The sequence below is a fragment of the Perognathus longimembris genome, chromosome 17, assembly GCF_023159225.1.
Source record: "Perognathus longimembris pacificus isolate PPM17 chromosome 17, ASM2315922v1, whole genome shotgun sequence".
NCBI lineage: Eukaryota > Metazoa > Chordata > Mammalia > Rodentia > Heteromyidae > Perognathus > Perognathus longimembris.
The window spans coordinates 430,474-446,073 of NC_063177.1; the positions used below are offsets into that span (position 1 = coordinate 430,474).

General features: G+C 45.2%; 1 protein-coding gene across 1 annotated transcript; it reads right to left on the reverse strand.

Moving 5' to 3' along the window:
• Positions 1-4,397: 4,397 nt before the first annotated feature.
• Positions 4,398-14,608, reverse strand: Rcvrn (recoverin). Its single transcript, XM_048366212.1, has 3 exons — positions 14,202-14,608; positions 8,711-8,822; positions 4,398-4,855 (listed from the first exon to the last, which is right to left on the reverse strand). The coding sequence occupies exons 1-3, from the start codon at positions 14,580-14,582 to the stop codon at positions 4,740-4,742; spliced, it is 609 nt and encodes a 202-aa protein (XP_048222169.1). The 5' UTR covers positions 14,583-14,608; the 3' UTR covers positions 4,398-4,739.
• Positions 14,609-15,600: the final 992 nt, after the last annotated feature.

Sequence of the window (15,600 nt, forward strand, 5' to 3'; positions counted from 1 at the left end):
TCAAGTGGCAGAGTGCTAGCCTTGAGCAAAAAAGAAGCCAGGGACAGTGCTCAGGCCCTGAGTTCACGGCCTAGGACTGGCCAAAAAAAAGAGAGATGGTTTTGCAAATTAGGTAAAGCCTGGATTTGCTCATCATGTGTAGCCTTAGGAAAAGAGTGTGCAACACCCCTTATAAACTAGGAGCCACCCCCTTTGAAATTATGTTTGGTACACCCCTTCCCATAATTCCCTGCTTGCCTGAGCACCTGCTTGTCGAATTTAATGAATTTGACCTCTTGTGTTCCCTGAAAGCCCTACAGCAAGCCCACCAGGACTGTGTGGCCCCGCCTCAAAGCTCTCTGTAGGAGACTAGACCTCCACCTCAGCCACGCAACCTCTGTCCTGGTGACTGGGTCTATGTAACGAGACATCAACAAGAGTCACTGCAACCTTGCTGGAAGGGACCATACGTGGTGATCCTCACGATGCCCACCACTCTTCAAGTCAACGGGATTGCCACCTGGATCCACTACTCCCATGCAAAGCCAGCGGACCCCCATTCACCGAGGGGAGCAACTTCATTTCAGACCCTAACCCCAAGTGGCAAGTTACTCGCCATAAGGACAATCTTTTTAAACTTAAAGTTAGATGCTTATAAGATGTTATTGCTTTATCTATTAAGTGCTCTTGCCCATTCCAATATTGTTTCCTGCAGTAACCCTCACCTCCCATACCAATGGACTTGGGTAATTCAGAACTCTGAAACTGGCCATAGCATAAACATAACAAGCCAGATAGGACCTCAGATATGGTTCCTTGAATTTAAATTTGATCTCTGTCAGTTGGTGGGCATATAATACTGGCCTCACCCCTTGTGCCCACACAGCCATACTCACCGGATAGAGTTAATGCTGTTCAATTAATGGTGTTACGAGCCCAGTACCAACCTGTATGCTATGGCGAGGTAAATCTTATAAACTAACTCAGAGGAACCCATGATTGGTTTCCAAGGTTCATAAAATAAATAGGGGAATGAAGAGACACAAAAGCCCCAAGTGACTCCATCTTTAAACCTAACCTTAAACTTGCTCTACCCTACACCGGGAAGTCACACAGAAAGCCTGCATAAACTTTTTTTTTTTTTTTTTTTAGAAAAACTGCTGAATGTTCCAAAACAGAGGGTGTTTGTGCTAGATGTGGACAGTGGTTGAAAAAGTCAAGGGACATGAGGAAGGACTGTGGTTTAGCCCTCAGCTAACAATGTTAACTATAGATAAAATTAGCCAATTCCTCTTTGCTTGCTTAGTATGAAATAACCGTTAATCAATCATATGCCTGCTTGTATGGAAGTTCCCCCAAATTGCTTAAGAGTTGTTTGTTTCATGATATAAAAAGACTGCTAGACTTTGACTCGGGGCCTCTCACGTCACCCACTTGCTGCTGTGTACGCAGAGGACTGAGGTAGCTCACAATAAACACCTCCTTGCTGCTTACATCAATCTTGGTCTCTGGTGGTCTTTCCGGGGGTCCTGAACTCAAGCAAATCAACAGAAGCAAATGTTACAAGTCAAAGAGGGAAAGCAAATGTCTCTCACCCTCTAGATTATTCCCCGGGCCTATTGTGTTCAGTAATCTACCTTATATGCTCAATCCTGGGGTGACAAGCCCTCTCGGGAAGTTTTTAGAGACTAGTGGCCACACATGACTCCAGATATTCTGATGGAATATCCTCAAATTTGAAAGCAGGGACTCAGATATTTATATACCTCTATCAAAAGCAGCATTATTCACCATAGCCAAAAGGGAAAAGACAACCCAAGTGTCCATCTAGAGATGAATGAATTAATAAAAGTTCCCACTGGATAAAAGAGTGTACCACAGTACAAAAAGATAAAGGAGTAAAATATACCACTATGAGGGCAAACCTGAAGGATATCATTATGCTAAATGAAACAAGCCGTGTGTGTGTGTGTGTGTGTGTGTGTGTGTGTGTGTGTGTGTGTGTGTGTGTGTACTGAAGCTTAAACTCAGGGCCTTGTGTTCTATACCTTGAGTAACACCTCCTGTCTGGCATTTTGCTGGTTAATTGGAGATAAGAGTGTCACAAACTTTTCTGTCTGGGCTTTCTTTGAATTACGATCCCCCAGATCTCAGCCTCCTCAGGAGCTAGGGTTATGAACAAGAACCACTTTTGGCCTGGTTCTCCTTGTCATTTTGACTTGCATTTTTTTTTTTTTTTTTTTTTTTTTTTTTTGGCCAGTCCTGGGCCTTGGACTCAGGGCCTGAGCACTGTCCCTGGCTTCTTCCCGCTCAAGGCTAGCACTCTGCCACTTGAGCCATAGCGCCCCTTCTGGCCGTTTTCCATATATGTGGTGCTGGGGAATCGAACCGAGAGCTTCATGTGTAGGAGGCAAGCACTCTTGCCACTAGGCCATACTCCCAGCCCCATGACTTGCATTTTTTAAAGACTGGTGATGTTGACCATCTTTCATGATCTTAATTATTGGTCACTTTTGTCTCTTTTAGAAAATTATCTGCTCAAATCTTCAACTTTATGAGTTGGGTTATTTATTGTTGAGTTGTAGGAATTCTTTAGGTACAGTGGCTATGGATCCCTTATCAGATACATTCTTTAAAAATATTTTCTCATTTTGTGAAAGACCTTTTGTCCTCTCAGTAAACACCCTTTTATGTATAAATGTTTAAACTTTTGATGAAGTATAAGGTGGTATTTCCCTTCTGCCCCTTTTATTGTCTGTGTTTTTGTTGTCAGAGCCACTTGAGTGATTATTTCATGTAACTGACCTCAACCCTGGATGTGGCAGAACAGAAGCAGGTGACATCTTCCATATGAACCAACACCTTGCTAAAGCCCTGAGAAGCTAAGCCCTAGCAGCATTGTGAACTTAGAAATTCTTCCATAAGAACATTCTCAGGTCACTCACAGCTCTCCAATGCTGTGGTGACTAGCCCAGATATGTGACTTGCTAAGGGATAGGCACTCCTGCTGGGTCCTATAAGCCTGAGACACAAGCTTACTTAAATTTGTATTACTACTGAGGGATAGGACTTGGGGAAGATGAGCAGGCACATGGCATCTGTCATCCCACTAGCCCCATGGTCATGGTCTGAACATGAACAAATCCAGAAGAGCTGTCCCCATGGCACACTGTCTGGGCAGTCATTCTAAGAGACTCTAGTGTAGAAATGTTCCTATCAGATGTATCTGTACACAGCTTGGGCACCTCAGGAGCACTGTAGCTGTGCCTGTGGTAGGAATAACTGTGCCTGGGAGCAGCACTGGCATCTGGCACCAAGGGACTTACTGGTGATTCTGTAGGAGGCACCTTCAGGAGAGGCTTTGAGATACTCATAGGGGCATGCACAAGGGGCTGGGATCCTGTGTGAGCAGGTCTTATGGTGGCATAGTGCAGTTTGGAATTGTTCTTAGTTGGACATTGGTCTGCTTCTGCCCTTCAAGCAGGGCTGTAGAAATTTGAAGTAACTTCCCTATGTCTTTAAAGTGAACATCTATTTGATGTTTTACAATCCTGCATCTACATACTTATGGTACCCCAGATTTCCTCTTGGTAGCCGTTCACCTTCTTTTTGTCATGATTTTTGAGCTCTCCTGACTACATCATCAGCTCTAGAGATTGGCATAGCAATCTTCTTTGTCAATCAAGGCCTTCCATCTTCCAGGCATGAGATAATGGGTCAGGGATGGACATAAAATCTTACAGAGGTCAAGATGCACTCCTGGGACTTAGGCTGGGACTCCAAACAAAAGATTTTTTTTTTTTTTAATTTCTGCTGAGTTTGAAACCAAGAAGAAATCAGCACTGCTCTTCTAGTGAATATCTTGCTAACCTGGGGAGAACTTGCCTAGAAATTACAAAAATACTAAAAAACAAAACAAAAGATCAAAATCACACAATTGCAATATATCCTTTCCTAATCTGGGCACTTAAGAATCACACCTGTAATCCTAGCTACTTAGGAGTCTGAGATCTGAGGACCCTGGTCTGAAGGTAACTCCAGGCAAAAAAAGTCAACGAGATTCTTATCCTCAATTAACCAGTGAAAAGCTGGAGGTGATTCTTTAAAAAAAAAAAAAAGTCTAGTTGGGATAGTTCAAGTGGTAGAGTACCTGCCTAGGAAGTACAAGGTCCTGGGCTCAAACCTCAAAACTGATATAAATAAATAAACAAATAAAGCAACTCTATTTTTTAAAGCTGCAAGTAGAGGTGTATTAGAATACCAGTCTTGACTGAAAAAAATGAAAACAAAAGCCAAGCAAGAGTGCAAGATTCTGAATTCAAACACTACTATCTCACCCCTCCCATCAAAACAAACAAACAAAAAAAAAAACGCCTACATTCCTTCAAAATGAAAAAGAATGACCAACTAGCTGTGTCCCTAGCTCCTGTTGTATTTATTGGAACCTGCTTACTCAGCAACCCACCAAGGAGCTTACAGAGAGAGGGACAATACTTAAGACTCCTACTATGTAATCCTAGGATTATCACAGGGGTGTGGGGAGGGAGGGATGGGCAGGTGATGATGGGAGAAGGGTCATTAAAGACAGAGAAACAGGGACCAATGGACTGGTCAAGACCTTCAGCTTGGCAGGGAGCTGCTCCAGGCTTTGGAGCCTCTTTCTTGGTCCTGGGTGTGTGTGTGTGGACATGCAGGTGAATGTGTGCTCACAGGTATTTGAGTTGGGGGAGGGGTAGGTAGAGAGGTCTGAGCAGTTGGCATCAGGGTTTCTTTTCCTTTATCCTTTCCTTCACTTTCTGAGGCTCAAATTGGATGAGTCGCAGGATTTCTTTATTGGCGAGGGTTCCCTCTATGAATTCTTCTTCTGTAAGTTTATCTGTGGGCAGGGGAAAACCATCAGTCACCAGTGGCTGTTGCAAGCTGCAAAGAGGATGACATCAAGACACAATGCCAAATATAACTGTATCTATTATAAAAATGTTGACTACACAGTGGCTCTATGGATTCTTCTCCCTACTATCTCCAGTACCCTTAGATACCTCCCCCCTGCAACCAGGAACAAGAAGGCTAGAACTTTGTGAGTCTCAAGGACACCCCTTCTGTGGATTCTATGCCTGTGCTTTGTGCTCAGGGCTGGGGGGGGGGGTAGGGGGCACTGCTTTGCTGGTCACGTCACATTTAAATTCTTAATACCACTGTTTCCCTTTGGGTACTTTAAAAAATTACCTCAAGTCACAAGCCTAGAATTCTATGGGTACTTCTAGGGCACTAAGCAAAGCAAAATAACCCAAATGACAGGCCTAGAGTTTCTGGTGGAGAGCCAGGGCCCATCCTCACCCCTTTGGTGGGTAGAGGACCAAGAGGGCAAGGTGAAGGGTCACCAGATGCAGAGAAGCCTCTTTGGTGCCCATAGCACACAGGCCACTCCAAGGAGCCACAGCTGAATGCTCGACTGTGACCCCTTCCTGTGCACCCACTCCCATACTGTTGCTCTGATGGGATGAGGATGGAGGGAGAGCCCTGCTCCTCAGCCAGGCCCAGCTTCCCAGGGTTTCACAAGTGACTCCATGCAGCTGTATGAATGTCTCTGGGCCTTTCCTCTGTGTGCAAGATGCTAGAGAGCTTGGGGGATGAGGCTATTACAGGGAGAAGAGGGTGGGTATTACAGCAAGATCCTCCCCAGGAAGCTATACATATGGTATGAGAGACAAGCCTCTATAGGCAGAAGTCTAAAATGAGAGCTGGAGATGCAGCTCAAGTGGTAGAGTGCTTGCCTAGCAGGCAGAAAGCTCTGAGTAGGATAGAAAAGAAGGAAAAGAACAGGAGGGAGGGAGAGAAGGTGGGAGAGAGGGAAAGAAAGACAGAGGGAGAGGGAAAGAGAGAGAGGTGTAGATAAGCACTGCTGTCCGTTCATGGTAGTATGTTCATATAGTCCCTTGCACACAGTAGGTGTTCACCAAGGTGTTGTTGCTCTGAATTTGATTTCCATTGACTTGTGTTCTGGACCATTGGGACATCCTTAATCCCTTTGGGAATTAGGATCCAGGACAGTTCCCTGCATAAGTCTGGGAAATGAAATTTGGATTTTACAATTTGAACTGCCCAACCAACAACACCTAGAATAAGAAAGTCCCACCCTCAGAGCCTGCCACCCTGGCTGGCCTTGCACTGTCTCTAGATGGGCCACACAAGAATGCATGCATCACTGTCAGGATTACTGTGTGGGTCCTCCAAACTGCCCCTTCCCGAGATGTGGCTTGGGTCAGCTTTCAGCCTAGCAAACCACAGAACAGAGAAGCCAAAACCTGGACATGCCCAAAGAAAGATTAGGAGGGAGGTTAGAGAGCTTGAAGAGCCCAGATGAAGTGCCATAGGGAGGCATATTAAGTAGCCTAGGTTCCTGCAAATGAAGAGAAGAAGCTGCTCAAGGGAGAAGTACCTCCAGAGCTAGGACCAGGTGCCCAGAGAGGGGTCCGGGCAGTTTGAGCCATGAGAGTACAGGGGTAGCATGGAAGAGTAAGGACCACCTTAAGTTATGTGCTTCTCTAACTTGGTCACTTCTCCAGTGACTTTCCTTGACTTGGTCAGAACAGCTCATCACCTCCATCTGTCCTGATCTGGTGTCCTACTCAGGGGTCCTTGCTGGCCTCTCAGATGTATTTGGCCATGCTATGCTTTATTAGATGAGACACTTCTAAGTGTCCATGATTTGGTTGCTGGCTTCTATTTTAAGAAAAGCTTAGGGACAGAGCCCAGGCCCTGAGTTCAAGCCCTAGAACAAGCAAAAGGGAAATCAAATGGCATGGTGCCTACAGGATCTTTATTTCCACATAGAATATACTGGAAATATACTGGTAAATATACTATTTACCAGCCACTGTCACTTAGAGCCACCATCTTCCAAGGTTCTCATTTTCCTCATTCTGGCTGCTGTGGCCTATGACCCTGGGCACCATGGACCAACAGCCTCATCCAGCCTCATCTGATGAGTTTTTGAATGTATAGGGTTTTCAGTGTGAGCCCACAATTCTCCTGGGTAGCTTCCAGCCAGTGACTGAGCAGAGCAGAGAAAATTCACTAGGTACCCTCCCCGCCCAACTCCTCTAACTTCCACTGGCTTTGCCAGCACTATCCTAGAAAAACACTGCAGTATAAACATCTTTTTTTAATCTTTTTTGGAGGTACTGGGGTTTGGACTCAGGCCCTCATGCTTTCTAGGCAGTAATTCTATTGAACCTCCATCTTCCTCCAAAGGAAGAACCTGGGGCTTGAACTCTGGGCCTGGTTGCTGTTCCTGCACTTTCATGCTCAAGGCTAGCATTTTTATCTCTTGAGCCACTGCCCCATTTCCAGGAGTCTTTTGTGATTAATTGTAGATAAGAGACTCATAGATTTTACTGTCTGGACTGGTTTTGAACCCCGATCCTCTGATCTCAGCCTCCCGAGTAACTTGGATTACAGGTGTGTGCCACTGACACCTGGTTTCCTTTCTGTGGTGGTTATTTTTGTGACAGCATCTTGCTTCCTGCCTATACATGGGCAAGGACTATGATCTGCCTGTTGTAGGCTTTCTGCAGTAACTGGGATGACAGGCCTGTGGTTCCACATCCAGATTCTTTGAACCTTGAGACATGATCCTCCTATTCTTGGCCTTCTAAGTAGCTAAGATTATAGGCATGAGCCACCAGTTGATAGCTCTATCTAGACATCCCTTACCAACCCTCCCTTTTTTCTTTTCCCCTTAACAGAGGGGTGGATCTGAATATTAGTCTGATGGTTTTTCTTGTCTCCATTAGATCCCTCCCCATTTCCTTTTATGGTCTTCCCAACAAATCCCTAGCAATGTAATTTAAATTGAATCTCATGTTTGTGGTGCTTCTTGGAGGATCCAAACTAACTCTAGGGAGTTAAACCAGACACATTGAGATTCCAGTTATTCAGGCATTCAGGCATGGCTAGGCTGAGTTGCAATCTTGTTCTTGCTGTTTTTTGTTTTTTTTTTTTTTTAAGTTCACTGGGGAAGGGAAGGGGAACATCAAAATGGAGAGATAAAAGATGAACCAATGCAACAGCAATATTTACAAAACTATATGCTGTAAGTCAACTGTACAACTCATGGGGAGGGGAGGGAAACTGGGAGGGAAAAGGTGGGAGAAAATTAGGGAGGAGGTAACAAGCTGGATAAGAAATGTACTCACTGCCTTACATATGAAAGCGTAACCCATCTGTATATCACTTTGACAATAAAGAAAGAAAGGCTAGGGAAAAAAAGTTCACTGAAGTGTCTAGAAAACAGACTCTCATTTAAAGAGAAAGGAGTTTGTACTTTCTCTGAGCCTGCCATTTGGGTACAAGCAGCTAATGAGTTTACTGATTTTATATTTTATTCTTCCATAAGCAAGTAGGTTATTTTTTTTACTATCACAAAAGATGTTTTCCATCAAAAGCACTCCTAATTTGGGGCTTTTCTTTTCCACAAAGAACCCCACGTGGCACTTGAGTTTGGCCAGTGATGGGGCATGGTGGGGGCATGGCCTCCAGCTGTATTGGCTCTAAGGGGCAGGCTTTCTGGTTATTCCCCTTCTCTTTGGCTCCTGCAGACAGCCTTGGCTGTGTGCAATGGCACGAGGGGTTCCCAGTGCTGTCTGAGTACTGTGATTCAGAAGAAGAAATCTTGTTGGGGTCCCCAGGCTGTAAATTTTAAAATAACAATAATGAAAAAGGAATTCACCATCATCTTTCTTTCCAAAGAATGTCCAGATCTTCTCAGCCCGCTTTTCCGGGGTGTTTTCATCATCTGGAAGGTGTTTCATATCCTCAGGGTTGATCATTTTGAAAATAGCCTGTACCAGAACAAGAGAGAGAATTTGTGAAAAGGAGAAGCTGGAACTGGCATTTCTGGGTCATCTCAGGCACCCACACCAGACACAAAAATCCCCTTACACCTAGGACACAATGTTCCACAACTACCAGAAAACATATGAGAAAAACTTCTTGGGGGGCTGGAAATATGGCCTAGTGGCAAGAGTGCTTGCTTTGTATACATGAAGCCCTGGGTTCAATTCCCCAGCACCATATATATAGAAAATGGCCAGAAGTGGTACTGTGGCTCAAGTGGCAGAGTGCTAGCCTTGAGCAAAAGGAAGCCAGGGACAGTGCTCAGGCCTTGAGTCCAAGGCCCAGGACTGGAAAAAACAAAACAAAACAAAACAAAAAACCAACTTCTTGGTATTGGTCTTGGCAATGATTTTTATTTTCTTGGCTATGACTCTGGAAGTATAGATGATAAGTGGGGTTATATTACATTTAGGAAGTTTTAATTTGCAAAGGAAAAAGAAAAACAAAAAGACAATGAACTTAATGGGAAGAAGTATTTGCAAACTATCTCTCTGATAAGAGAATTAATATCCAAAATATGTAAGCAGCAGCAAATGAACAAATGACGATTTTTTTTAAATGGGCAAGGGACATTAATAGTCATTTCTCCAAAGAAGACATATTAAATGGCCCACAAATGCAAGAAAAGTTGCTTGACGTGATGATTCAAAACTACAATGAAGCTGGACATTAGCGGCTCATGCCTGTAACCTTGGCTACTCAGGAGGCTGAGATCTGAGGATTGTGGTTCAAAACCAGCCCAGGCACTAAAGTCAGTCAGACTATTATCACCAATTAGCCACTGTAAGTACAGCCATGGTTCAAGTGATAGAAGATAGTCTTGAGCAGAAAATGCTAAGGGAAAGTACCCAGGCCTTGACTTCAAGCCCCAGTACTAGCAAAACAAAAACAAGCCAACCAGAATGAGGTATCCCCTTACTAAAAGCACTAAAATGATGGATTGATATTAAAAACCCCAAGAGATAGATGGGGCTGGGGATGAAATTCATAGTAGAGCACTTGCTGAGCATGTGCAAGGACTTAGGTTTGATCCCTGGGAACACACACATCCACACCCACACCCCCCACGAGATAAGTGTGGAGAAGGGTATGGAACAAAGGGGGACCTTGTTACACTATTGGCGGAAATACAAATCAGTACAGCCACTAAAAACATATTGGATACGTTTTTGATCACCTCCAATACAATTTCCCTCTTTAGTGCTCAAATGCCTCCTGAAAACCTTTAAGGTAATGGTCCAAATACAAAGCTCCAGGTCTACCTTTCCACTGAACCAAAATTCCTGAGCAAGGGTGGGATTAGCGCTGGAGCACCTGCAATTTTGGAAGTTCTTATAAGGGACAGGGAATGTGAGGAAAGGAGTGAAATGAGCTTCTTGCTGAATACTTTTCTATACTGGTGGGATTTTCTGATACTGTAGATACTTCTTTTTTTTTGTTTGTTTGTTTGAGATTCTATCAATATATAGCCCAAGATGATCTTGAACTGACAATCCTAATACCTCAGCATTCCTAGTGCTGAGATTATAAGCATGTGCCACCATACCTGGCTACAATCCCTTTATTTAAAAGGAGAAGAAAGAAAAGAAAACCTGCCAGCAATGATCCTACAGCAGTACTAAGGTTACTGTTTGGGAAGCAGTAGCAAGACCCTACTTGTGCCCAGGTTTTAGAACATCAAATGGCTTCTTCTAGGCCCAGGTAGTACTTAATCTTAGTTCCCTAGCAAGACTGAAGACTAATTTCATGATATATGTTGAGAACCATTTTTTTCTAAGCATTTTTACACAGCACCCTGATAAGATAGACATTACCAGTTCCATTTTACAGATGAGGAAACTGAGATTTTCCCTGTCAAGCAGAGATTCTACCCCAGGAAGTTTTTTGTTGTTGTTGTTTTTCTAGAACCTATATCCAGTATTACAGCAGGTCTTCCCATCTTGCCACTGGAGAATAGTGGGTGAGGCTAGATAAAGGGAGAGAGAGATCCATGAGACTTTCTGAAGGTCTTCCAAGGGTATGGTACTCTCTCATGCATCCTACTGCTCATGGAGGGATCCAGCTGAGCTTTAGGCTCAGGACTCCTCACCTCTCTCTAATCAAGAAGCCAGGTAGACAGAGGGCAAAACCCACAGTGCCTCTAGAACTGAGACATCAAAGAAGGGTATGAGTGGCCTTGATGTGTTGTGCTCTTCCTGTACCAAGTGGTTAGAATTTTATTGGTTCAATAACACCTGGGCTGGCCAGGCCTAGGCCCAAGGTAACAGCACTGAGCAGGCTCAGGGTTCAGGCTGGCCTGCTGGGCTGGCATGGTTGTTGGAAGGCTACTGTTTCTGTCCAGAGCCCCTGTCTCCCTGGAGACATCTGGGAGCAGATCAAGTGGGACAAGTAATGTCTGGGAAATTATCTTGGAGTCCTAGAAGGTCAACAGCTTTGAGGAGGCCCCTCTCAGCCCTCTGATGCTAGGAGAGAAAAGCTGACCAGGAAGTCAACGCCAGTGGTTCAAGGCAGCATCCTGGCTGGCAGCATGCACAACCCCTGAGGTGGCTCCCAAAATTCCATTCAGTCGGGCACTACAGGCCAAGCAGGATGAGCAGATATGAAGCCTGATGTTGTAAGTGGCTGGCTGCCTGCCCTCTCTCACTTCTAATGGGGGAGGGAAGGGGGAGAGGCAGACCTTGAAGATCCTGGGAAAGGCCACAGAAATCAACAAAGCCTCACTTATTTATGATTTCCCCTAATAAAGGGGGAAAATTTCCAATAATGAAACCACAATTGTGAATTCACACAATATTATATAAAATATGAAGGAAAGTATTCTTTCCTAATAAGAATGGAATTTAAAAAAGAAATCAAGTGGTATGAGGCATTAAAAACATTAAAAATATATTAAAACAAGGGAACTGTACATGCTAGAATATAAAAGTGAAATACTTAATGTGTAAAAGTATAGGAATGTTTTAATAACCTTGTAGCATTTCCATAAGATGATTTTTTTGGCAGTACTCAGGTTTGAACTCAGGACTTTGTGTTTATAAAACAGGCACTTCTTCACTTGAGTCATGCTTCCAGCCTTTTGTGGGTTAGTTATATTTTTTCCTATAAGGTATCCATGTGTCCCATTTATGTCTAGACCAGCCTGGACTTCGATTCTCCTATTTACACTTCCCTAGCTGGTGCAGCAGATGTACACTATCACACCTAAATTTGATAGTTGAGGCAAGGTCCTGTGAACTTTTTACCCTGATTGCCCAGACAGTCTTCTCACTCTCTAGCTCCTGAGTAGCTAGGATTACAGATATGAGTTACAATGCTCACTCTCCTAGGATAGAATTTTAAGTAGCACTAAGAAAGTATTTTTAGGTCAGCTATGGTGGCACACACCTGCAACCGCAGCTACTTAGGTCACTGAAGCAAAAGGATTAGAATTTGGGCCTAGCCTGGCTACATAGTGAGACTCCACTGCCAAAAACAAACCAAAAATGTTCCTGAAAAATTTGTAATGAGATTCCATACTCACAATGAGACAGTAAAAGAATTTAAAAAAGGGTTGGAAAATTATGCAAATATGTAATTCCAGAGTTGTTTAAAAAACTACACAAACTAGAAAAATGTAGTAATTGTATTTTTCTATGGACATAGGAATTGAAAGCGATTTTAATTTTTTTCCCTGAATGTTTCTGCATTGCATTGACCACTTATATGCTAGACTAAAAATGATTTTAAAAATAAACTAAGCCAAATACTGGCAGCTCCTACCTGTAATCCTAGCTACTCAAGAGGCTGAGGTCTGAGAATTGCAGTTCAAAGCCATTCCAGGGTAGACAAATCCAAAAGACTCTTATCTGCAATTAACCACCAAAAAGCCAAATGTGGAGATGTGGCTCAAGAGGTAGAACACCAGCCTTGACTGAGAAAGCCAAGTGAGAGCCCGAGGCCTTAAGTTAATTCAAGCCCCAGTACCAGCACAAGGAAAAGATCCCTAAAATATTCAGAACAAATGATCTGGCTCAGGAAGCCTGGGGTGAGGAGTGAAGAGGAGGCTGAGGATGCACTATGGGCATTGTTCTAGAGCCTCACCTAGAGCCCTGACTTAAGGCCCCTGACTTGGAGAGCCCAGGTGCAGGGGTGCAGTGACTGCTTTGTTAGGACCAGGACCCACATTCCTCTCCTCCTTCCCCCAACGGGGACTTCAGGCTTGACACATGCTATGTGTTTCAGTTTCATTGTGACAGAATTTGAATGTGGATTGCTGGAAGTTTGATGGATATATTAATGAGCAGAGGAAAGGAGGGAAGAGAAAAGATGGGAAAGGAAAATGAAAGGAGGGGAGTGGGGAGGGAGTGGGGAGCAAAAGAAAGTTGGAAAAGGAGGAAGGAAAAGGGAGGAAAGGGGAGAGAAGGGAAGGGTAGAAAAAAGTAGAAAGGGAGAGGTGGAGGGAGTGAAGGAGGAAGAGAGGAAGGAAGGAAACAAACCGGGCAATGGCTCATACCTGTAATCCTAGATACTCAAGAGGCTGAGATCTGAGGATCATGGTTCCAAGTCAGCCCAGGCAGGAAAGAGTCTGTGAGACTCTTATCTCCAATTAACCACCAAAAAGCTGAAAATGGATGTGTGGCTCAAGTGTTAGAGCCCCTAGCTACTCAAGAGGCTGAGATCTGAGGATCATGGCTCCAAGTCAGCCTAGGCAGGAAAGTCTGTGAGACTCTTATCTCCAATTAACCACCAGAAAGCTGAAATGGATGTGTAGCTCAAGTGGTAGAGCCCCAGCCTTTAGCAAAAAAAAAAAAAAAAAAAAAGCTCAGAACAGTGAAAAGGCCTTGAGTTCAAGCTCTAAAATTGGTACAAGAAGGAAGGAAGGAAGGAAGGAAGGAAGGAAGGAAGGAAGGAAGGAAGGAAGGAAGGAAGGAAGGAAGGAAGGAAGGAAGGAAGGAAGGAAGGGAGGAAGGAAGGAAGGGAGGGAGGGAGGGAGGGAGGGAGGGAGGGAGGGAGGGAGGGAGGGAGGGAGGGAGGGAGGGAGGGAGGGAAGGCGGGAACAAACAAGAGGGGAGGGAAATAGGAAGAGGAAAGGAAGGAGATGTTAAGGGGAGAGGGAAGGAAGGGAGAAGAGACAGAAGCAAACACACTGCTCTAGCAAAACCTAGGTTGTTCTTTAGGAAGCAGCAAAGCTGCAGAAAGGCGCCTCCGTAGCACTGACCATTACACAGCCCCTCCTCATCACACTGGCTGGCGTCCCTCCCCACCCTTCCATGCCTCCTCCACTGCAGGGTGACCCGGTCCCTCCTCCCTCCTCTGGGCCTGGGGGGTGAGTGGCAGGGACCAACCATGACAATCTCCAGCACTTCACTCTTGCTGATGGCTCCGTTGCCATCCACGTCGTAGAGGGAGAAGGCCCACTCGAGCTTCTGCGTGGGCTTGCCCGCCGTAGTCATGTGCAGCGCAATGACATACTCCTTGAAGTCCAGCGTGCCATCGCTGTTGGCATCGAAGCTGCGGAAGACATGCTGCGCGTAGGCCTTGGGGTCAGCATCGGGGAAGAACTTGGCATAGATGCTCTGGAATTCCTGGCGCGTGATGCGGCCGCTGGGGCACTCTTTCAGGAAGGACTGGTACCAGGCGCTCAGCTCCTCCTCAGTGAACTTGGTGTTGAGCTGAAGCTCCTCCAGGATCTCTTTGGAAAGGGCCCCGCTCTTACTGTTCCCCATGCTGAGGGCGGGTGGGCACGCGAGGGCTCCCTGCTCACTGCAGCTCTGAGCCGCCCTGGGATGGCCACCAGGGTCCCTAGCAGATTACAGGGATTTGCAGCCTGTTCCTCCCAGTCCCTGGACGGGGTGGGGCCTCCCAGAACCTTCAGGAGATTAAAATGAAGAGCTGGGAGCGACCCACCACTTCATCCTGGCCTCTGCAAAGAAAGGCAGGAGGAAAGGGAACCCCTTGGACCAGGGTCTCCTCCTCATGACTCCAGCCTGCTGGGGACAGTTATGGTCTCTGGGTATGCTCTGCAGGAGCAAAGGGCTGGCATCCCATGTGGGCCTACTAATGCAGGGGTGAGGAGCCTAGGGTTCCAGACAGCTGGCATTGCCAACTGCCTAGCTGTGTGACCTTTCCCTTCCATTTCCTCCCCTCCCCCTTTTCTCTTTTTGTACCCATAGTGAGGCTTGAACTCAAGGTCTGGGCACTCTGCTTTAGTTTTGTTTCTCAAGAATGGCACCCTAGCCAGTGGCTGGTGGCTCATGCCTGTGATCCTACCTACTCAGGAGACTGAGATCTGAGGATCGTGGTTTGAAAAGTCTCTGAGACTGGTATCTACAATTAACTACCAAAAAGAAGAAGAAGAAGAAGAAGAAGAAAGAAGGAAGAAGAAGAAGAAGAAGAAGAAGAAGAAGAAGAAGAAGAAGAAGAAGAAGAAGAAGAAGAAGAAGAAGAAGAAGAAAAGAGAGAAAGAAAAAGAAAAACCAGGGTGGAGCTGTGGCTCAAGCAGAGGAACACCAGCTTTTAGCAAAAAAGCTAAGGGGCAGAGCTCAGGCCCTGAATTCAAGCCCCAGTACTGGCACAAGAAAAGAAAGAAAGAAGGAAGGAAGGAAGGAAGGAAGGAAGGAAGGAAGGAAGGAAGGAAGGAAGGAAGGAAGGAAGGAAGGAAGGAAAGAAGGAAGGAAGGAAGGAAAGAAGGAAGGAAGGAAGGAAGGAAGGAAGGAAGGAAGGAAGGAAGGAAGGAAGGAAGGA